We start from the raw sequence: 23,875 nt of genomic DNA, 5'->3' as shown, positions 1-23,875 counted from the left end.
TCGCACTGTTGCCTGTCAATATAGAGATAATTCCACCCGATTATGCCTATTTTCCAAACTTTTTGGTTATTGGCACGACAGAACTATATTAAATAATCGTGAGAGTGGTATTTTCCTATATTCAAGCGAAAAACGGTGTGTGCAAATTGTTGAATTTAGACAGGCATTACGTGAGACAGCCCAAGAGAGGGGCGGCGGGTCCTTCGCTCTAGGGTCGCTGAGGTCCCGCACGTGGCGCAGGCGCAGTGTCCACGACTCACCATGCCGACTGTCAGCGTGAAGCGAGACCTGCTCTTCCAAGTCCTGGGTCGGACCTACAGTGAGTGCCCGCTCCGTGGCCTGGGCTAGGTGCCTGGGAGAGCCAAGCTGGCTCTGCAGAAGGGCGAGCTGGCGGCGTTCATACCGCCACGCACGGCCAGAATCCGCAGGGGCGCGCTGATGGGCGAGCAGACTCGGCTGGGCTGAATTAGCTTCTCGGAACCAGCTCTGCGCTCCATTGCATCATCAGCCCGTGTCGGGTTCTCGTCATTCACTCAGAGACCGAGCTCCTACTGCGTGTCTAGCACCGACTTTGGTGTCGGAACACAAACCGGGAAGCATGCTCTGGGTTACATCACGAATGTAGGCTGTGGAACCAGATTGACAGCAAAGGGGATACGTTTGAGAAAGATGCGGGTCTCACTATGCAGCCCAGGCTGTTTTCGAACCGTCGGTCTTCCTGCCTCAGTTTCTCGAGTGCTGGGATAACAAGCTTGTGCCACCAAGTCCGGCATTGGCTTTATTTAGTCTTGACTAGGCTCCAGAAGTGTGTCAGGCAGTGCTTGAGAGTAGAGCTGTGCACATGACATATAAATGATAATATTACAACCTATGACGTTAGTTAAACGGTTTATTGGACACACTAAATGTTTCTGGGAAAGGAAACCAGGTGGTGTGCAGGGGTAGCATTTGATAGGTAACATTGATTTGAGACCTGAATAGAATCTCTTCTATGGGCTTAGTATTCACGATACACTTCATCTCTTCCTAAGTTCTAAAACTAAACCATTAGGGGGGAGGGAGGTAAACATTAAAACAAACTATCATTTTCTACACAGAAGTAGTAAGTTGAAATGATATCTGCCCCACCCTGTAATTATCAGCTTGTATAAAGGTCATAAATTTTTTTTTATGAGAGCCCCGTTTTTTACTATTAGAGGGCAAAATGATAACACAGCAAAATGAACAAGTACAGCTGCTCCTAGTAACACAGTACAGACGTCGTACAAATAAACTTTTCAAAAGTTTTTCTAAAGATGTACTTTTAGTTATTACCCCTGCGTAGGTTTCGTCACTGTTCTTTTGGAGACAGAACCTTATTCTGAAGTCCAGGCTAGCTCAAAACTTGTGGCAATCCTCGTGACTCAGTCTCCCAAGTGATACAATTATAGTTGTGACCAGGAACTGTCCTAAGTCCCAAGAAACAGGAAATAGCGTTGCTTTTGGAATGTGGTTTTAATTTCTTAATCACCTTCCATTATACAATAGGCTTATGCATATCCAGCACTTACCCTGTTATCCTAAACCATCTTCTCTCTACTGGTGCTGCTTGCTGTCTCTGAACTGCATAGGGTGGTGTGTGGCAAGTCTAACACCTGGAGAATCAGTTCCTAGTCAGACCCTTATCTCTGGAAGAGTATGAAATTGTCCAAATTTTAAACGACAACTGTGCTTATAACTTGTTCGCTGTTGTCAGATAATGTTTTAGTACATTCTCTCGCTGTGTCCCTCTACTTTGAAATGGCGAGTGATCAAATAAGCTTGATTTCCCCACTCAGATTGTTAACTGTAGGCCCTTTTGAAATTCTTTATCGTACATATTGATGATATTGAGATGTACATCAGATGGGTTAGTACTAATCCTCATTGGTGCCTCTTGCCTTCTTTCTTGAAACCTTTTTAAATGTCAATTCAGTGGCAGTTGGAGTTGGAAAAGGCTACACTGAAGCAGGTAGTTTCCAAATGAAGTGTGGATCCCTTTTGTTTTCTTTCTTTCCCATTTTCCTCTTTCTCCAGTTTTCAGATAAGGTCTCATTTGTGCTCTTACATTGTCACCTTCTTACTGAGACCTCCCGGGCTTGCCGCCATCTGAATTCCACTCTTATTTCCAGCTGCCCCTGTCACCTTTCCTGTGACACCCCCACCCCCTTTTTTTTTTCTTAAACAGAGCACATTTCTCTTTGCAGCTTTTGTTACCCAGGGTATTTTGTTTCCTCTGCCTCCCTTGGAGCAGCAGCTCTGGCTTCTTAGTCCTCCTTGTGATTGCCTTTCTGTTCAGTTGTTTTTTCGTTCTTTGTTTCTTGAGATTCATTCTCTTGTGAACTGGTTTCTTACTGCTCTTCAGTGTGGGCCCTGTTCTAGCTTGGTATATAAGTACTGCCAGAGCCATCTGTGCTCTCAGTTTGTTAACGCGACCATTTTATTCATGGTTTTACTTTTGCTTCTTTCTTTCATCTACATTTTGAAAATACAGCTTAAAGGAATAAGGTTCAGTATATTTTAGTAGTTCATACAATTTGATTTATTGCCATTTAGCTGACAATTTTTTTTCATATTACAACAATGATTATTTGCTATTTAGTTTCTGATAGTTAAGATTTGATGTTTGGTGGTCCTGAATCTTCCTCAGGGGGACCCGCTGCTCCTCTCTTGGACTGTCTCATGTAATGCCTGTCTAAATTCAACAATTTGCAAATACCATTTTTTCACTTGAATATAGGAAAATACCACTCTCTTGATTATTTAATATAGTTCTGCTGTGCCAACAACCAAAAAGTTTGGAAAATAGGCATAATCGGGTAGAATTATCTCTATATTGACAGGCAACAGTGCAAACAGCCCTCAGGTTACAGATCTGAAGTCAGGTCAAGAGCTCATTGGGGCTGGAGAATCTGCTTTTATGCTCGCTCTTTCTTTCTTTCTTTCTTTCTTTCTTTCTTTCTTTCTTTCTTTCTTTCTTTCTTTCAAGATTCATTTATTTATTTCATGTATATAAGTACATTGTAGCTGTCTTCAAAAACACCAGAAGAGAGCATCAGATCCCGTTACAGATGGTTATGAGCCACCATGTGGTTGCTGGAAATTGAACTCAGGACCTCTGGTAGAGCAGTCAGTGCTCTTAACCACTGAGCCATCTCTCCAGCCCTAAATTGTTGTTTCTTAAATCATCACCATCACTATTATTATTTAGACTTAACCCATTTTATATGTATAAGTTTTATTGTGCATCATGTGTGTGTCTGGTGCCTATGGGAGCCAGAAGAGGGCATTGGATCCCCTGGAACTTGAGTTACAGATGATTGTAAGCCACCATGTGGGTCCTGGGAATCAAACCTGGGTCCTCCGCAATAGCAGCGAGTGCTTCAAATTGTTGAGCTATCGCTCCTCTGCTAAGTTCTCTTAAGTGGTATCAGTAGGTCTTGTTTACCCACTGATATTTTCCAGTTCCTTCCACCTTGGCTTTTGTTAATTTGTTCCAGAAATCGAACTCTTCAGAGAGTAGGTAAATGGGGGAGCTTAAGTACTGTCCTCTGTGTTTGATAATTGCTCAGAAGTGCTACTCCATTTTTTTCCACATTCTGTTGGTCACAGAGACTAATCCTGACCTTGTGTAAGGGGACTAGATAGATAGTTAAGTGTCATTGGGATCAGTCTCTCCACACAACCACCAGATTACTCTTGTTCATCCACACGGTGAATATACTTGTCCCAGAGTGTTGTCTTACAGTAGCACCAAAGGTCACAGTGAAATGTCCGAACCTGGCTCTGATGTAGATGAGGGTCTTGGGATGTTTAGCATCTTGGGATAGATGAGTTAACTATTGACCCCAGTGGCTCAAGCAGTAGGACAGGTGTCTCTCATACATCTAAGATGCCATAGAGAGACATAGCTGGGGTAACTACTGGAGGGGAGAAAATGGAACTCACAGAGGAGCCATTGGTCCACAGCCGTTCTTGAATTGAATGGCAAATGCTGGATGGTCTTGATTAGGTCTCAGGCCTGGGATAATTCTCCATGGCTCTGTGCCTTGCCCTCTAGGCTCTGATTCCAGCCTCTGAGTGATCCCCAGAACGCATGTGCTTCACAGCTGATTAGTTTTCTCATTCCACTTCCTGTCAATAGAATTTTAGGGGCTCACAGACTTCCTTTTGTCTTGCTTCCGCTGCTTTCAGTTCGAGCTGGCTATGTCTGCTGAAGTGTTTTCTCTAAAAATGTTCTGGGTCTTTGGTGAATTTTTTGATGGATTCCTTTTCATTAGTTCAAAACCACAGACTTCAAAAACCTCTGAAATGAGCTGTTTCAGTATTTTAATTTTTTTTCATACAGTGCCCTTAATTAAGCTTTATTGTTTGATTAATTGGATTTGTGAGGCGCACCCTTAATTTCTTTATTACACCTTTTGTTTGAATGAATTGTGCCTTTGAAGGTTCTTCAGTCAGACCATTGATTCTGTCTCACTAGGATTTGGTCTCTGTCCAGAACTTACTTAGTTTTAGCATTGCTTTACATTTAGAAGGCCCCCCCAAAAAACAAGGTTTTTTTAAATCACCAACATCCTAGCTCTTTTTGTTTAATAGCTCTTCCTACGTTTATCTCTTCTTACATAAGTGGTCAAAACAAAACAAAACAAAACAACAAACAAGCTGCTCTTTGAGCCCCATCAGAAGTCTTAGTAACATCATTTTCTGCAGTTCAGGTACCTGCAGGAATGGTTACTGATCAAGTCTCCCGTACAGGACCAGGATGCCCTTGTACTGTCTTGCAGTGTTACCCTGCTTCGCTCCCTGCCTTTGCTTAAATCCTGATTCAAGATCATGAGGCTTCAGCCAATAGTGTTTTTGTGGCTGTTGGATTTTGTTTTACAATTGTCAAAGCCTCCTTTGTGATTCCAAAGCTATACCCAGAGTTCTGGTTCTGGTGCCACACTTGTATTAGTCTGTTGTTACATAACAGACTACCCCGCTTCTTAGGAGGAGAAAACAGTGTGCCTTTGTTATTTCACGCAGTATCGGAGTGACGGGGATCAGAGGGGGTTAGCTGTGTGGTTCTGCCTATTGTTCTTGCTTGGTGGCAAGCGAGCTGTCATCTAGAACTACAGTCACCTCAGGGATTAGCTGAGCTTCCTAGGCCACTCATGTGATTGCACCATATATAAGCTCATGCAAAGGTGAGCCAGGGGGCGGGATCATTCAGACCATATTGGAGACTAGGTACCTCAGTTGCTGCATGCCGTTTTCACTTCAGTGAGCCGGGAGCCACCCTGTTCTCGTTCACTCACCATTTCTCCTATAATTAACCCACCATTGAGCCCTACACATCGTGCTTCTAACGCTTTTCACGTTCCTTCTTCCCCATATTCTGTTGGCTTACGAAAACAGCTCTGTGTTGTACCTGTACTGTTGTAGGAGGCTCCCTTCTTCAGTTACCCTCCATCCTGCCCCAGCCTTTAATGTTCAGATGTAAGGAGCCAAGCTTGCTCCCTATGATCTTGAGAGAAACACATGGGAGTGTGAGGCAGGAGGATCTGGAGTTTATGCCAGCCTTGGTATACATGTCTTGCAGGTCTACCTATGAGGCCTTGTTTCAGAAAAATAACAAAACAAAGCAAAACAACATAGAGCTAAGGGGGTTGGGGAAGCACATCTAATCAGGGTTGGCCTAGCTGAAAAGCTCCTGAGTTCAGCTCCCACTGCTTGCAGGTAGGACAGAGGGCAGATCCCATGGCGTGTCACGAGCCACCCTTTCTCTACTTCTTGTATCCCATTTCTTCCTAACAGAAACATCCATACTGAGCTACTTAGGTTCCAGCTTTGCCGAGCACTTGGTTCACTGCCTCCAATCTTTGACTAATGAAGACATCCTTTATGCAGCTATAAGTGAACTTAAGCGGAGCCTTGTGCCACCCCTGAACCTTGTACTGAATTTATTTACGTACACTGATGGTTTCTTTGCTTGAGAAGGAAAGTTCAGGCAGGAATGGAAATTTATTTATCTTCATAGCCCTGGCATCTAGTACTGTTGCTTGGCACATAATAGCAGTAAATACTTGTTGAATTGAATTGAAGTTGATATCTAGGCCAGACAAGTCTTTTGTAGTTTTATTTTGATACTGGGAATTGAACCTAGGGCCTGTGACATACTAAACATGCATTCTCCCACTAAGGCCAGCCCCTTGCCCTGGATCAGAAAACCTAAGACATCTGGTTCTTCACTAGAATATAATTCTAATTGTGCTGTACCTTCAGTGTTTGATAAATGAAGACCTTGAAAAATGCTGTCTTAGGTAACAAAGCAAAGTGAAATAAGGAAGAACTATGAGTTTTGTAGACCCACTATGTTTCATGGTATTAGGCTAGGCCCATTTACATCTTTTTAAGGTTCCATACTAAAAATGGTGGCAAAAGGTTGTTCCCAGATGAGGATGTTGGTGAAGTTTACATAAGGTATTGATCTGCCAAAATGAGGGAGGTAGATGTCAAGGCCTGATTAGCATGGTTCCCAAAAATACCTGAGAGAACTTTATTTAGATACCAAGCCTTAGTGGCATTCCTCTGTATAGGACCTGCGCGTCTGAGCTTGCTTCCTCATGTGATCTCTACTGACCGAGTCTTTCTCTGCTGAGTCCGTGCAGATGTCTCAGCACGGGTGACTGAAGTGTACAGAGTGACTCTGACAGTAGTTACAGAGTGATCGGCCTTTAACGGTTTTACTGCATATTGGGCATCGAGCTTCTGACATACTAAGTCCCACCTTAGTACTAAGTCCTTGGAACTTAGGACACCTGTCGAGCTTTTCACTCATGTGTGGTGGCTTTGATGGTTTGTGTTCAGTGGCCGTTACGTGAAAACCCTGGAGGTGCTGCGTCAGGGAACAAAGCACAGCAGATGCACAAGCTTTGTCAGTCTGTGGATCCACCGTATTTCAGGCTGAGGCCACGCGTCTTAGTTTAAAACAAAACCAAATAACCACCGGCAGCCCTTTTTGCTTTTATAATGCTATCAGATGCATGTTAGAGTGCTCAGGGTTAGAAACTAAACAGTAGATGAGATGCACAGATTCATATGCAGTTTCCATTTGTGCTAAATACATTAAAATTAGCATTCTTTTTTTTTTCTTCTAGCTGATGAAGAATTTGATGAACTGTGTTTTGAATTTGGTCTGGAACTTGATGAAATTGTATGTATTAGACTTTTTTTTTTAAAGCTATTCTATCTATGAGCTCATATTTAAAAATGTTTTCTTATATATATAAAAAAATGTTTTCTTATTACTGTTGGAATAAGCCCTGAAGTATTCTTGTTCGATGAATTTGTGTTGTACATTTTACTCCTTAAAAATACTTTACTTAAAACAGTTTTTATTTTTGAGTTTATAATTTAATTATATCATTTCCCTCTTCCCTTTTCTCCTTCCAAACCCTTCCATGTACCCATCCTTCCTGTCTTTTATAGAAGGCTTCTCTTTTCCTTAATTGCTGTTACATACGCATATACAGACATGCACACATATTTCGAAATACAAAATATAACCCATTTGCTCTGTATGTTACTTGTATGTATGTTTTCAGGACTAACATTTGGTGTTGGATAACCAATTGGTGTGTATGCATGAGCTCTCTCTCTTTTTTCCTAAGAGTTTGCTGTGTTTCATCTTTGCTAATTTATAGTCAGACTCTGGTAATTAACTCAGGGATTTCTGTATTATGTTCTAGGGAGAGTTACTTGCGTTCTTGATCTCCGAATTTGTCTTGCCAGGCCTCATTTTGGAGAAACAAATGATTTGCTTTATATGGTCGCACATGCCTTCTGGCTCTGAAGTTTATGTGGTCTGTGATTTCTATCAGACGTATGTCAGGTAGCACTGTAAGCTCAGCCGTCACATGTGGGCGTCATGAACTGAGTCTGAAGATGACACTGACCGCCACATAAGTGTCAGGTTATTTCCTATTCATGTGCTTTCCTTTCTCTGCTTGCCCTGTTCTTTCCACTTCTGTATTTAGAACTCTTCTGATATTTGCCATCTAGCTAGCTTTCTTCACTGAAAAATATTACTCTTAACACTGCTTCATTCAAACATTATTTCGGTTTTAATTATTTTTTTCTTTGGCCTCTCTCTGTCCTGGTTTTCCCCCTCCTCTCTCTGTTTCCTTCCCTTCCTAATTTTTATCATCTTCGCTGATTTTAAGTTTAAAGACCAGGTTAGATGTGTTTTAAGGGCCTGGAACAGCCTTGAACAGCTCCAACACTGTGGGCCCATGGCTTGCTTCTCTCTTCTCCCTACTTCTCTTGCCTCCATTTTTCAGTAGCAAATGAAGAAGTGGGTCTCAGCGTGCCATTTTCATGCCCATGTGTGTGTACTTTGCCTTCCTCTGTCCCCTCTGCCCATCCTGCTGACAGGAAGGAGTCGTGGAGGGTAGAAAGCATGGCAGGCTGGTACAAAGCTCTCCGCTGTTTCTTCAGCCTGTCATTGATGGGTTGCTCTTGAGTAGCATTCCTACAGACAGGGTAACAGTAACACTTGGAATTTAACTTTTATTACTGTTCAGCCTTTGGCTAAGGTCAGGTGTGGAATATAGTAACTTAGTTGTGATGACTGAACATTTCTTAAATCTATTTATAGTGCCCTGTTGTTTTAAATCACAAATATAAAAAATAGGAGTAGAATTTTAACATTTGGCCATAATTACCTTTTTTCAGAAATGTGTTATTCTCTGCTGTAATGTATTACCTCAGGCTTACCTGAGATTTCTGAGCTCTGCTGGTGCAGTAGGGTTGCTGTGGTGGCTTCCTCAGTTTGCTGTTTCTCTGTGGCTCCCCACCACCTCTGTGTTCCTCATTTCATCCCAGCTGTCCTCTCAGAGTGTTCAGTTTGCCTCAGTATTGTCCCGCTTGTCCACATGTCCTGTGGGACTACTTGCCAGGGTTACTGTATCTCTGTGCTGTTCTGTTCATGCCGTGACTCATCTGTTCTCTTCTGACACTTTCCTTCTCTGTGTTCTTGATGATGTTTTTCACTTGGTGGCAAAACTTTCATGTAAGGTGGCAGATAGTAAGTACTGCCTCTGTCATAGCTCAGTGGTCTCACTGTATGACAGTAGAAAATAACATGTAGTTGTGTTTTATCTGTGATCCAGTAAAGCACCGTTTGAAAAAATAGGTGGGCTGCATTATTTACCTGGTTGGCTACTGTTTGCTGACAGTGCATTAGATGAATTAGAGCGTTCTATGATGAAAGTCAGCAGTTTTCTGTTTGCTATGATATGTAACACCTGTAACATTCTTGTGTTGTTGTTATTGCAGAAAAGAAATATAGTTTGTAGTTTATTAAGCTCTTTGGCTTGTTGTAGACTTCTGAGAAGCAAATCATAAGCAAGGAACAAGGTAATGTGAAGGCACAGGGGGCCTCAGATGTCGTGCTCTACAAGATTGATGTCCCTGCCAACAGATACGATCTCCTGTGTCTGGAAGGATTGGCTCGGGGACTCCAAGTCTTCAAAGAAAGGTAAGGAATTGCTCACATTGCTGACTTGTCTCACCATTTTTCCCTCTGATGCTGTCAGCAAAGGAGTTCAAATTTACAGGAGCAACTTCAGTGGGTAACACAGCTTCAGGTTCTCAGAAGTGGTGATTGGGAGATAAGAGTCGTGTGAACTGCAGCCATATCGAAGTCTGGGGAACATTCCAAAACTGGGAATAATACATGCTCTTAGAGTTACTATAAATATCCTTCCTCAGGGTTCTGTGGTTTCCCTCAGTAATCCCTTGCGGTGGAGAGCTTAGTAGATTTGTTAAAGCATCAAGGGAAAGATAGAGGTGACAATGGACTTTATTGACTTTGCGTTAATAGTTATAAGGTGACAGAGGAGAATACTCTTGTGGACATTTTGAATACTTATGGTAGGTATATGGTTTCTGGCATGCTAATCACGTTTTCCAGTTTTAGTCTCTTGATGTGTAATGAAGATTTTTAAGGCCCTTCAAGCTCAGCATGCATGTAGAAGACAATGAATATAATATGAAGACAAAAATATAGTTATCAGCATTCATTATGTTTGTTTTTATTTACGTACACATCATCTGGTCAGTTGCAAAAGAGTATATATATGCTTTTGGTTGCTGGGCTAGATTCTGAAATTATGACATCTTTGGGTGAATGCAGATATTTGAAATGATGGCTGGTTTGAGTTTGGGGGTTGTTCAATTGCTTTCATCCTTGATGAAAATTAAATGACTGGATTTTAAGACCACCAGTCAGGAGCTGTACTTTTACTTATTTTTTTTTTTTTAAATTAATGGATATAGGTGTTTGTGTTTGGAAAAATGGAGGCTGTTTTATGTATCCCTGGTTGGCCTGGAAGTTAGTGTAGTCCTCTTGTCCCTGGCTTCCAGGGGCTGGGATTATAGGCGTGTGCAGCCATTCCTTTCTAGGATCTGTCTTTTCAGTAAACACCTTGGGAATGTTTGTGTGATTTCAAGCTTCCCAGTTACAAGTATGGCCCATAAGCCAATAGCATCTGCATTGCAAGAGAGCTCAGCCTCAGGATAGATACATCTGAGCTCCATCAGTGCCATCAGAGAGATGGTGCAGAGATGGACAGTGGTGGGCTGTGGGAGAAAGTACTGACTTAAAACAGCAGTTCCTGCTTCAGGTGATGAGAGCTGCCCACAAATGTCTTTAAACTGCACCCGCTACCAAGCTCTCCTAATACCTTCTCTGCTGTAGTAACTCAGCACCAGAGAAGCTTTCTATACCTTTTCTGCTGTAGTAACTGGGACAGCATCAGAGAAGCTCCATTTTCAATTTCAGTAAGCTTTATTTATTCTTAGAATGTTGTGTTGTAATGAAATTTAACCACTGTCAAGTCCAGTGCCTTGGACAGTTGCTTTGGTAATGGCTTTGTGGTCTTGCTGAGACTCTAGTGAGGCCCATTACTATGGGCTGTTCTGTGTGTTTTTAGATAATTTTATATATTAGGGAGCTTGCAGTGTTTTGTTTTTATTTCTAACATTAAAGGGAAGCCGACTTACTGTACGTTAACCTAGTTTCTTAATTCTCTTGATTTTATATATATGCACTTTATACTTATAAACACAAGATGTAATTATCAAAATAGTCTTACTATTTTGTGTAACTTTGCTTCAATATTATTTTAGGATAAAAGCTCCAGTATATAAACGAGTAATGCCTAAGGGAGAAATCCAAAAACTGATTATCACAGAAGAGGTAATAAAATTGGTTCTTACTTTTCCCTTAACCCTGCCTCCCCTTTTTATGCATGTATTAATAAGGTGGGAAGGAGAAAGTAATAAAGCAAACCCTTCTGTCAAATGTAATTTCCTGTGGTCATGTGTTAAGGATGTATGCGTTTTCAGTTTCTCACCCTTAAAATTATCAATCTATGGGTCTGGAGAAATGACTTAGCAGTTAAGAGCACTGGCTGTTCTTTTAGAGGACCTAGGTAGGGTCCATTCCCAGTCCAGACATGGCAGCTCATAGCTGTCTGTAATTCCATTTGTAGGGGGTCTGATGCTCTCTGATGGCCTCTGTGTGCACCACACATATATGTGATGGATAGGCATATATGCAAGGCAAAGCACCTGTACATATAAAATAGTTTTTAAAAGATTGTCACGGGCTGGAGAGATGGCTCAGAAGTTAAGAGCACTGACTGCTCTTCCAGAGGTCCTGAGTTCAAATCCCAGCAACCACATGGTGGCTCACAACCATCTGTAGTGGGATCCCATGTCCTCTTTTGGTGTGTCTGAAGACAGTCACAGTGTGCTCATACACATAAAATAAATAAAAATTTAAAAAAAAAGATTGTCAATTTATTACTAAGAAACTAAAGAAAACGAAGTACCTCCTTTCAGTAGGTAATTTTGAAAAGTATCAATTGCTTCTAAAAAGCATAATTCCAGAACTGTTGGAGGCACAGAGGTTCTTGTACTCACAGAGAAGCACTAAGAAATACAGATGTGTTAATCACACAGGGCTATTTCCTCAATGGAGGGATAAAAATTAAATACCTGCACTCGGCCCAGAAAGCTGAGATTGGATTTTGTGACAACCTGGTGACCTTTTTACTAGTCTGTGGAGAAAGACCTCACCCATTTTTGCTGAGGCAGATCTTACCCAAGTTTTCCAGAAAGATTATCCCAGACCCTCTCTCCCTAGACCATTACTCATCCTTAGGGGAGATGTCACATGCATTTTATGGCTTGCTGACCCCTGTACTGTCCGACAGAGACTACACTAGATTCTAGGCCTTTTAGCTAGAGAACCCAGCCTCATGGCCACATGTACTTTGTAAAAGTTTCTATGCTGCACACTTCAAGCTTTATTGTGTACCTGGAATTGGACTGATGGCCTGGAAACCTTTCCCCAAATTGTACTGTGTTTCAAATACGCTTACAATGAATTACCTGGCCTTAGACTCCTCAAAGTCTGATCCAGACTGACAAGTCAGTCAGCACTGTCTTTCCTTCTGACCTCTTTACTGGGTTTGCTTCCCTGTCTGACCCCTGTAAGGACCCCCCTCACAGAATGTGGGAGGTGGAGGCAGGAAGACCAGTTCTCCAAGGCCAGCATCATCCACACAGTGAGTTTGAGACTAGCCTGGAGTACATGAAAAACAGATCCTAAAGGAGTAAAAACCTTGAGAACTGACATAGAGCTCAGTAATAGAGTGCTACCTTAGTTTGAGGGAGGCACCGTGCTCATTGTCTGCTACCAAAAATTTTGATTAAATAAATAAGATACATTAGAGATTTAGTTGTCTAAACTGGTACATTAATAAAATTTATCAAGATAAAATGTAGAGGGATTATTTTGGTAAAAAGTTAAGTCCTGTGAGCAAATTATTTGAAGTTTAATTTTTTCTTAATTATTTAACATATTTTCAGAAATCTATCTGAAATATAAGCTTACTGCTTAGCATCTTGTTGATTATATGAATATATGCCTGTTTGAATCAAAATTTGTGGCCCTGTCAGGAGTGCAACCAGTTTTCTGTGGTAAAATGTTTTGACAAAGGGAAGCCATAAAACTAACCGTCTCAATGGTGTTACGACTTGCAGACAGCTAAAGTACGCCCTTTTGCTGTAGCAGCAGTTCTCCGGAATATCAAGTTCACTAAAGACCGATATGACAGCTTTATTGAACTTCAAGAGAAACTACACCAGAATATTTGCAGGTTCGTCAGGCTTCATTACAGTCGTCTTTGTCTTCCCTCCTGCTTCCCTCCCATCCCTTCCGTCTCACATCCCCCTGTCTCACGTACCTACCTGTCTTGGTCACTGTCCTGTTGCTGAAAAGAGATACCATGTCCAAGACAGCTTGCAAAAGGAAGTGCTTTGTTGGGGGCGGGGTGGGCCTTGCTTTCAGGCCTACAGGGTTAGTCTGTGATCATGGTGGGAGCATGGTGGCAGGCAGACAGGCAGGCACAGTGCTGAGAGTTTTACATCCTGATATGCAGGCAGTAAGTAGAGAGAGGCACGGAGCATGGCTTGAGGTTTTCCCAGGGATATACCTCCTCCTGTAAGGCCGTACCTCTCAATCCTTCCCAGATAGTTCTCCTACTTGGGGACCAAGCATTCAAGCATATGAGCCCATGGGGGCCATTTTCCTCGAAACTACCACACTGTCTTCTGCAGATTACATTTCAAAGTGTTTCTGTATCATGAGAGAATTTCACTTTGCTCTACTGGAGAGGTGTCAGTTACTGTTTAAAACTGGTGTGTGGTTGGGGATTTAGTTCAGTGATGGAGCACTTGCCTAGCAAGCGCAAGGCCCTGGGTTTGGTCCCCAGCTCCGAAAAAAAGAAAAAAGCAAACAAACAAACAAAAAAAATTGGTATGTGTGGGGTTGGAGAGATGGTGCAGTGAAAAGAGTGTTTGCTGTTCTTGAGTGTGGTTCCCAGCACCCGCGTGGTGCAGCTTGCAGTCATGGTGCTGGAACTTGAGCTCGCAGTCACTACAGCCTCAAGGCTCCTCAAACACCTGCACACGGGTGTCTATGTCTGACATAAGGGTAAACACACAAAACATAATATTTAGAGGACTTTTATTCCTAGAAGTTTTCTTGATTATTATCTTTTTGTTCAAATCATTTTAAAATTATGTTTATTAAGTATGATTTGTTTATGTTCAGCTAAGAGTCAAATGAGGGTTCTTGTGCATACTAAATAATGTACCGTTGAGCCCTCAACCTTGTTCGAGTACTGGGACTCCATCTCAGGCCTTGTGTGTGTGAGGCAAGCGTTCTCTCTACCAATTAGCTGAGTCCCCAGCTTTGCCTTGCACTATACATTTTACCTGACTTATATATGTGCATGGTCATATGTAAATATGTCATATGTATACACCTCCATGTCGAACTCATTTTAAGGAGTCATAAGGACACAATACTTAGCGAAAGTATTTGCTTCTACCATTGCAGTAATTTAACTATTGTTCTCACTATTTTAATGATTGTGTGAATTTGTTACATTGCAATACAGATGTTATGTAGCAGCTATAGGCTGTTTTAAGGAAATGTTTAAAATAAAAATTAAAAACATGATCCCTGTTATTTTCAGAATGTTAAGGTCTCTCACTCTCATTTCCTCTCTCCTCCTCTTTTCCCTTCTTTAGGAAAAGAGCATTGGTTGCTATTGGTACTCATGACTTGGACACTTTATCAGGCCCATTTACTTACACTGCAAAACGCCCGTCAGATATCAAATTCAAGCCTCTGAATAAGACCAAGGAGTATACAGCCTGTGAATTAATGAACATATACAAGGTAAATAAGTCTTCTGGCTTATTTATTTGTGTGTGTGTTGGGGAGGGGGCTTGACTTCAATGTAGAGGTCAGAGGGCTATTGGAAGTTGGTTTTCCTTTCACAATGGATTCTGAGGATTAAGCCCAGGTTGCCTGGTTTGTAGGAAGAAAGTACCTTTACCTGTTAAGCCATCTCACTGGCTTGGTATTCTTTTTAACAAAAAAACAAAATAGCCATTTATGTGTTCCCTTCTCAATTTACACTTGACATACATAGTTTCCAGTGGTGGCTTTGAGGGAGTCAGTAATGGTTTTATCGTCACAATCATAATCATCATCAGTAGTGCATAGCTTTGAACGAATCATGAGATGCATTTAGGTGTAAAGCCTTGAACTCAAGGAGATCCACCCACTTCTGCTTCCTGAATGTTGAGACTAAAGGAATAAACCTCTGAGATGCTATAAGTATAATACAAGAATTGAGAGCTAATTATATAAGCTATACTTTTTAATTTCCATAGTTGTGTGGAATTAACATTCATGCATGTATAATTAGAAACTTAAGGGGTAGAGAGATGGTCCACTGGTTAAGAGCACAGACTGTTCTTCCAGAGGACCCTGGTTCCTAGGACCCACATGGCAGCTCACAACTGTCTATGACTCCAGTTCCAAGGGGATCTGACAGCCTCACACAGACATTCATGCAAGCAAAACACTAAACACATAAAAAAATTAAAGAAACCATCAAAAAAATTAAAAAAAATATTTAACTATTTTGTGAATATGAGGAATACGATTGTAAAATATCTACCCCTGTTATTAGCATCTTAGACCCTCAACAATGAGAAGGGGTTCAGTCATCACTTAACATTGGAAATAAAAAGTAGAAATAGTATCATTGGTCCTGACTTACCGGTGACTTAAGTCATCTTTCTTAATTTTGTGATGGCTGAGTATTATTTGCAATGACTTGGCAGTGCCAGTGAAAATCTATTGTCACTTTGGGAAAGTGACCAGCTTCTCACCTCACCCTGGCAGGAGAGACTGAATGCAGACATTAAGATGCTCATTTTTGCTGGAAAATTTGCAAATTTACAGCTTCCCATCATTTAGAACACTTTTGGTGTTTTTATGATGTTTTTCTTTTAAATATCAGATTAATTCCAGCTGGTTATAGTAGACATAAATGACTAATTTTGTTTGATTTAATTTTTTTAGACTGACAATCACCTTAAACACTATTTACATATCATTGAAAGTAAGCCCCTGTATCCAGTTATCTATGACAGCAATGGAGTGGTCCTCTCGATGCCTCCGATTATAAATGGTAAGCTACTTCATGAAGAGTATAGATCTTTGCAGTTTCTTCTTAGTGTTTTTGTATAACTTTCAATAGTGTGAGTTAGTCGTGACTTTAGATCTGAATCTCAGGTCTTTTGTAGATTTTATTATTTAAATTTTTTTAAATTTATTTTTTATGTGTATGTATGTTTTGGCTGCATGTGTGTCTTTGTGCCACATGTGTGTCTGGTTCCTTTGGAGGCAAGAATAGAGCATTGAACTCCTCTGGAACGGGAGTTACAGATGGTTATGAACCCCCATGTGATGTTCGGAACTGAGCCCAGATCCTTTGCAAGAGCAACAAGTACTCAAGCCACGGAGCCGTCTCTCTAGCCCCATAGATTTTAAGTGTTTTTCTTTTTTACATATTTCTCAAAACCTGCTGATTTTTATGTAATAATCTGTATTATTATATAAGCCGAGCTTTTAATTCACAATTGTACAAATATTTATGCATATGTAAGTATATTCTGACACCACTCTGGTTTCTGTCTCTTCTGTCAGGATGTTGGTGTTTTAGATATTTTAGTGCCTTATAAGTGTACATACATGGGCTTGTGTGGGAGCATGGAAGTCTGAGGACAGCTTCTGAGAGTTGGTTCTCTCCAACATGTGGGTTCTGTGGATCAGGCTACCAGCTCAAGTGCCAAGTGCATTGGTCCTTGGGGACGGGGATTGAGAGGTTTTCTTTTTCTTTGTTTTTATTTAGATGTTTTGGTATTAACAGCAACTCTCATTGTTGAACTAAAACTCTTTTTTTTTTTTTTTTTAATTCTTTTTTTCGGAGCTGGGGACCGAACCCAGGGCCTTGCGCTTCCTAGGCAAGCACTCTACCACTGAGCCAAATCCCCAACCCCTGAACTAAAACTCTTAATTTGTAGTTTTATAAACTAAACTGTTATTTATATTTTGTACTCTTAATTCTTTAATTCCTTTATGGGGAAAGCATTTTTGAAGCAGTTTAAATGTATTTTCTCAGTTTAATGATGTCTAAGCCTTAGATGTGTCCTTGGGGTGATCAGAAGGAGGTTTAGCTGACACAAGATGAGAAAGAATTCCTGAGAATGCAGATGCCTGCAGTTTGAATGGTCAAGAATGCTGACCTCTAAGTTAACGAGATGCAAACTGACCTTAACCTATTGCTTCACAGTTTGTGGTGACTGGGTAGTTTAACCTTTCTAAACCTTAGTTATCTTTTTGTTGTTGCTTGTTTTATATTTCAAGACAGGGTTTCTCCACGAAGCTCTGGATGTCCTAGAACTTGTCTAGACTAGACTAGACTTGCCCTGAACTCAGATAGCACCACCTGCTTCTCCTCTAGTACTGGCACTGTTGGCATGTCCAAAGATAGTGAGGACTGTGTGTATTTTCCAACTTGCAATGGGAGCTTAAAAGTCTCAGATCTCAGGTCTGGTGGGATGGCCCAGAGGAGGGAGGGTAAAGGCACTTGACTCCATACCTGCTGAGCTGTGCTTGGTCCCTGGAACCTGTGTGGTGGAAAGAGGGAATTGATTCCTACAGGTTGTTCTCTGACCTTTCCATATACACACTAAATAACTGGAAAAAGAAAATGTTACTTACGCTATAGCTAGGCATAGTTGGCTTATGTCTATAATCCCAGCACTTGGGAGGCTGAGGCAGGAGGATCACTGTGTCCTGAGCTCTGTAGTGAATTCTAGAGGGACTAGGTCTAATAATACCCTATCTATAAGAAAATCAAAGGGAAAAATTGTATATCTCCTTACTTCTAAGGTATTTAGATTGTTTTCTAAGTTTAAAATGTGATTTTTTTTTTTTTAAAAAACTGTGGTTTGTATCATGTCTTATCTCTGAAATTTTTCTTGTTGTTTACAGGGAATCATTCAAAAATAACAGTAAATACTAGGAATATATTTATTGAATGCACAGGGACTGACTTAACTAAGGTAAATAAAATCTTTGCTCACTCTTTTATAATGTCAGACAAAATATAGTTTGCTTGTAGGCCAAGACTGATTAACATTATAATAGGTGGGAACCCCAGGGACTGAACCCCCAGCCCCACTTCCTCTCATATGTAGCAGATGTGCAGCTTGATCTTCATGTAGGTCCCCCAACAACTGGAGCAGAGGCCGCCCACTTTCAGTTACTACAGATGTTGGATTGAATGCTAGGAGAGCTTTTTGTTCTATGATATATGATGTGTTTACACATGGTAAGTAAAGCTGAGAGAGTGGGCAGGTAGGCAGATGAGGAGAGAGCCTATAACAACATGAGGTTGGATGTGGGAATAGGACTGCAGAGGCTTCCACCTACAGCTGCCACGTTGGAGACTGTTCTAGTCATGTGGTTCATGTCTCTTATCTGTGATAATTTGCCTTTTGAAATATTGTCAAAGTGATGTAGATTTTACTATATCCCTGTTTATTTTATGTCTGTTTTACCTGTGTGTTTATATGTATAGGTATATGCATACATATCTAGTAGCTATAGAGGCCAGAAAATGGCTCCAGATTTTCTGGAACTGAACTTGTCTTAAATAACTATTTAAGTTGTCATGTGGGTGCTGGGAACGGAATTTGGGTGCTCTGGAAGAGTAACAAATGCTCTAAACCACTGAGCCATCTCTTCAGGCCCCGTAAGGATTGGTTTTCCCTTAAGAACTTATCTGGCCCTTACTACTTACTAGGGGTGTTCCGTGTGTTTTATCTCTGTGCATTCGTTCTTGTAGCTGCCAGAGGCTGAAGGTTTTAGTGTGAGGATGGCTGAGAGGGAGTAACCTGGGTCATCCAGACCCCTATGGTTAGTGAGCGGTTGAGCCGGATTCCAGCGGTCTGGCTCCAGAGACCTAAGAAACTGATAACGTTTTCTCCGTAACTAGCCATTTGTCTCTCTCGAATCCTCACAATCCAGAGTTGCAGTGGGGAACTAAACGATTTGTCTCAGTCATGGGTTGTAACTCTCAGAGAGCTGCATAAATCGAGAACACCTGAAGATAAGAATGGGCTTGCTCCTACGTTTTTATTCTATTTCCTTTCTTAGAGTGTGTATGTAAGGGTTCATTATTAGATGTTTGAAGACTAAGTTATAGTAAATATTCATTATGTCAGAACTGAATGAGAATATACTTATGAATTACCATAATATTTTTTTTGTTTTTGTTTTTTTTTTTCAGGCAAAAATCGTGCTTGACATTATTGTCACCATGTTCAGTGAATACTGTGAAAATCAGTTTACGTAAGTTCACTCAGCACCATCACTTGCCTATGCTTGGAAGCCAAGGGTCTCAGGCCTCCCCTGCTGTACTAATTTTAGCACTGTATGTACTGTACAGGTAAAACATGCAGGAACCTTCATACATGATAAATAAGCCGTAAAAAGTCCTCTTGGCATATGCTTTGCTCTTGTGTGTAGCTTGGACAGAAGCTTCAGGGAATACAGCTAAGGTCTGTCAGGACACGGGTGCAAATGGGGTTCCTGTAGCTAGGACACATTTGGGGAGACAACATAGCTCTAAACAGGATGCAGAATGGAAAGTGTTCAGTCTTTGGGCAGCATTCTACTGTGTGTAAGGCCAGTCTGGCAAGGCCTCAGGGAGGCAGTGAAGTTTAAGTAGTATTTAAGGACTGGGCTTAAGGATATAGATGGAGAAATAGCTAAACAGAGGTGTAGACGTGTCTGTGTATTAGCATCACTTCGTTCTACACTCTCGGTTGGTTATAATTCATAAATACAGAATAATAAAAATGACTGAAGTTATGTAAGCTGTACCAGTTTTCCTGTTTTTTATAATTTGCATTTCAGGGACTTAAATGTTAACTTATGTGTTTGAACAGAATATCCTGGTAAAGTTTAGGGTGTACACAGTATTGTTGAGTCCATGTAGGATGCACGCTTTACACACTGGAAGTAAGCTTTCTTTTTTTTTTTTTTTCTTTTCGTTTTTTTTTTTTTCGGAGCTGGGGACTGAACTCAGGGCCTTGTGCTTGCTAGGCAAGCGCTCTACCACTGAGCTAAATCCCCAACCCCGGAAGTAAGCTTTCTAAGTGGCCACTGCCTAAAGGGACACAGGAGGGAGCTTTGGGACCTGGCATGGTAGAATAATATTGTATCTGGTGTATATAGGAAGATTGGTCAAAACAGTGATGCTAGGATGTAAGAGATTGAACGAGTTGAGGCTGTAGTTATAAAACAGAATGGTTATTAATCATATGCATTTTGAGAATTTATCGCTCATTTATCTTCATAAACATTTTATTTCTGACTTTTTTCTTTTCTTTTTCTTTTAGAGTAGAAGCAGCTGAAGTAGTTTCTCCTAATGGAAAATCGAGTACCTTTCCAGTAAGTTCTTAAAAGGTGATGGTGGTACTGAGAGTGCTTGTGGGCATGGAGTGTTTGCTTCTCTCTGCTGATTAATTCGTCTGTCTCTGGCAACACGCACTGCACTGTCTCACAGATTCAGTCTTCAGTAACCTTTTGAGTGGGTGGTTTGCCGCCTTTCCGTGGGGAGATCTGAGGCCTGCAGTGTTTAGTAGGTTGTCTGTTAGTGAGTGTTGGGGATTTAAGCGCAGGAGCCTGACTGTGCCTGTCTCATCATCGTTTGTGACCTGTCCTGCTACTGACTAGTTAACTGAGCGGTGTACGGTCTCATCCCTTCTGTGGTTACTCAGCTCTGCAGCTCTAGTTAGGATGCTCACATCTGAGTCCACACTTGCTGAAGCCTGTCGCTTCTGTCAGACTGGCTGAGAAGCAAGCACGGTTAATGTTAAATATGGGTCTTGGTAGGAGACACCCAAACTAGCAGTATTCTTTATTTTTGGTTGCTTTTCAGACAGCAGGTTCTTGTTTCATAATTGAGGCTGGGCTGGGATTCACTGAGTAACTGAAGCTGTTTTTGAGTTCATGATTCCCCTGCCTCTCTCCCCAAGAACTAAAGTATGCCGCCACATTGACACTAAAGAGTAAATGACAGTGTCAAATCATGTAGCTGTGATCTGATCTACTTGTGTTCCTTTGCTTTTCTTTTTTCCTCCTGTTGTCATTTTATCAGAACATAAAAAAAAATAGTTTTTTTAAACTAATTTTTAAAAATTTTATGTATCTTGAGTATTTTGCCTGTATGTATGTCTTTGGGTCTGGTGTTGAAGGAGATCAGAGAAGGGCACATGATTCCTGGAACTGGAGTTCCAGATGGTTGCAAGCTGCCATGTGGGTGCTGGGGACAGAGCCTGGGTCCAGTACTCTTAACCCCAGCACCTAAATTACATGAATTTGTTTGTGACTATGTTTTTCATAGTTTATAGAAGTTGATTGTCTCCTTCTCCTATGTGGGTGTCAGAAATGGAACTTAAGTCATTAGACTTGGGGGGAAGTGCCTTTCTCTACTTCCAGACAAGAAAATAGTTTTAAAATATGGTAAAGCCTGTTAAGATAAAAGTGTTTGGGTATTTAATTCAGCTCAGTGGTAGAGGACTTGCCTAGCAAACATAAGCTCCTAGGTTCAGTCCTCAGCTTCAGATTTAAAAATAAACAAACAAAAAATAATAAATAGATTGTGTGTATTTAGAGTGTGTGAATTATAGCACCCAAGTGGAAGTCACTGGACAGTTTGCAGGAGACACTTCTCTCCTATCGTGTGGGTCCTGTGGATTGAACTCAGGTCATCAGACTTGCAGCAAGCCTCTTTATGTATGCCACTGAGTCATCTGGCTGACGGAAACATTAAGAGATAGTTAGGACATAGACTATTCCTATATGAGTCAGATGTAACAAATTGAGTATCATGTTTAAAGACCTCGGGTTCATCTCAGTGTGTGGCTGGAAGACCAGTCTCTCAGCGGGGTAATAAAGTTGCAACAACTGGCTGAGGGGCAAGACTAGGAAGCTGCATGTGATGGGGATAATTGATGTCAAACCTTCTCTCTCAGGAGCTGCCCTACAGAAAGGAGATGGTGAGAGCCGATCTGATTAATAAGAAAGTTGGAATCAAGTAAGCTTTGAAACTTATTTCTGGTGGGAGGGAAGAGAATTGAAGCATAACGTATACAGTGGGTTTTGGTTTTTGGTTTTTGGTGTTTTTTGAAAGAGCGCTTGGTAGTGTGCTAGGATATTTGATACCTAGCAGCACTCAGAAAGAAAGGCTATGTTGTATGATTTCAGGCAGAAACTTATCCTAAAACAGAATATAAGCACGTGTCACATACTTTCGTGAAGCTTATGGCCTGGGTGTTGTTTTTTAGGGAGACTCCTGCAAATCTTGCCAAACTCCTGACCAGGATGTGTCTGAAGTCAGAAGTCATAGGTGATGGCAATCAGATTGAGGTTGAAATCCCTCCGACCAGAGCCGATGTCATCCATGCGTGTGACATTGTGGAGGACGCAGCTATTGCTTATGGCTATAACAACATTCAGATGACTCTCCCGAAAACATACACCATAGCTAATCAAGTAAGATTGCACCCTTGAATAAACACCCCTATTGTTAGCAACTGATTATTGAATGCCAGGAAGGCTCTGAGACAAACAGGACCTGGGAATTAAACAGCAGTTGGATGTGCTTTGCTATGAGCGCATTTGTTATGGGGAAGGATACAGAACAGATGCCCAGATGATTAGAGTAAGTTGAGAGCCTGTGGTGACTAGCTCTGTGAAGAAGGACAGGTTTGCAGTGTGGAGCTCTAGTTGACTCTAAGATTCATTTCTCTTCTTGGGCTGCAAGGCAGATGCCATGTGGGAGAGGTGGGGTGGAAGGCTGTTGGATAGTGTAGTGGTGATGTTAGCGGTGTGCTAGCCAGAGGAGAGTTTGTTTCCTTGTAATGGTATGTTCTGGGTAAATCTATTTAAGAAAACAAAAAGTGGGAGATGGATGTCATGGTGTTTTGCTCTTCCCTCAGTTTCCTCTCAACAAACTCACAGAGCTCCTCAGACTTGACATGGCTGCCGCTGGCTTCACCGAAGCACTGACTTTTGCTCTGGTACGTCTTCAGCTCACTTCTGTCTGGCTGTTTCCTTGGAATTCCTAAATTGTATATTGTATGATTCCTTATTTGAATCTATAAAGTCTAAACTGCTGAAACATAGATTTTGAAAGAGAAATTTTGTTACTTGATATCATACAGTTTCCAGTAAAGAAAAATTGGGAGTGTTTCTTTTTGTAGTCATAGAAACAAAGTCCCAGCGAGATGGCCACAGTAGAAGGTGCACAGTGAACTTCATAAAAAGATTTGTTAGGTTGGAATATTTGGTCTTAATTTGGTTGTGGCTGTATACACTAGATACTGCCCTGGTTAAGGTCTTGGGAACTGTTCCACATTAGACTTATTTCTTTGTCTTTGAACATGTTCACAAACATTTGCTTTGAGTTGAAAAGCTGACATAAAAGGCCTAAAGCAGGAAATGAATGTTATTACAGAATCAGAAGGAACTCCCCTCCCCCTCCTCAGGCTGACCACTGAAAGAAATAAGTGTCTGTGCAGTTTGTGGGTTTGTCTGGCAGAGGGTGTCTGTGGTACCCAGACTGCAATCTTGGAGATCCCAGGCAGCTTGATTTAACAACCTGTGGATGGGGCACCTGCCTGTCTCCCTCGTCCCCAGCCTGGAGTTCTTAACCTGGAGACACTGCACTGTTGCATGTCAGGACTTGTTAGCAGCACTGCACCCGGGCGGAAGCTTGAAGCATACTGCATCAGGGCTTTGGGTGGCTACTGCTTGACCCTGGATTCATCTTGTCTCCATCTGCAGACATTTTGTTTCCAT

General features: G+C 41.3%; 1 protein-coding gene across 1 annotated transcript in view; it reads left to right on the top strand.

Annotated features, from left to right (window-relative positions):
• Positions 1-236: 236 nt before the first annotated feature.
• Farsb (phenylalanyl-tRNA synthetase subunit beta) overlaps positions 237-23,875 on the top strand; it is a 64,003-nt gene continuing 40,364 nt past the window's right edge. The window contains exons 1-13 of the mRNA XM_032901435.1: positions 237-319; positions 7,161-7,216; positions 9,387-9,541; positions 11,194-11,263; positions 13,117-13,232; positions 14,671-14,821; positions 16,019-16,127; positions 17,996-18,066; positions 19,296-19,357; positions 20,410-20,461; positions 22,048-22,109; positions 22,360-22,567; positions 23,014-23,094. Coding sequence (XP_032757326.1) covers positions 262-319; positions 7,161-7,216; positions 9,387-9,541; positions 11,194-11,263; positions 13,117-13,232; positions 14,671-14,821; positions 16,019-16,127; positions 17,996-18,066; positions 19,296-19,357; positions 20,410-20,461; positions 22,048-22,109; positions 22,360-22,567; positions 23,014-23,094 — 1,251 coding nt within the window. The 5' untranslated portion in view covers positions 237-261. The remainder of the gene's footprint in view (positions 320-7,160; positions 7,217-9,386; positions 9,542-11,193; positions 11,264-13,116; positions 13,233-14,670; positions 14,822-16,018; positions 16,128-17,995; positions 18,067-19,295; positions 19,358-20,409; positions 20,462-22,047; positions 22,110-22,359; positions 22,568-23,013; positions 23,095-23,875) is intronic.

This window comes from Rattus rattus, chromosome 4, assembly GCF_011064425.1.
Source record: "Rattus rattus isolate New Zealand chromosome 4, Rrattus_CSIRO_v1, whole genome shotgun sequence".
Classification (NCBI taxonomy): domain Eukaryota; kingdom Metazoa; phylum Chordata; class Mammalia; order Rodentia; family Muridae; genus Rattus; species Rattus rattus.
Note: the sequence above shows the minus strand (reverse complement) of the source record. Positions and strands in the feature narration are given on the sequence as shown.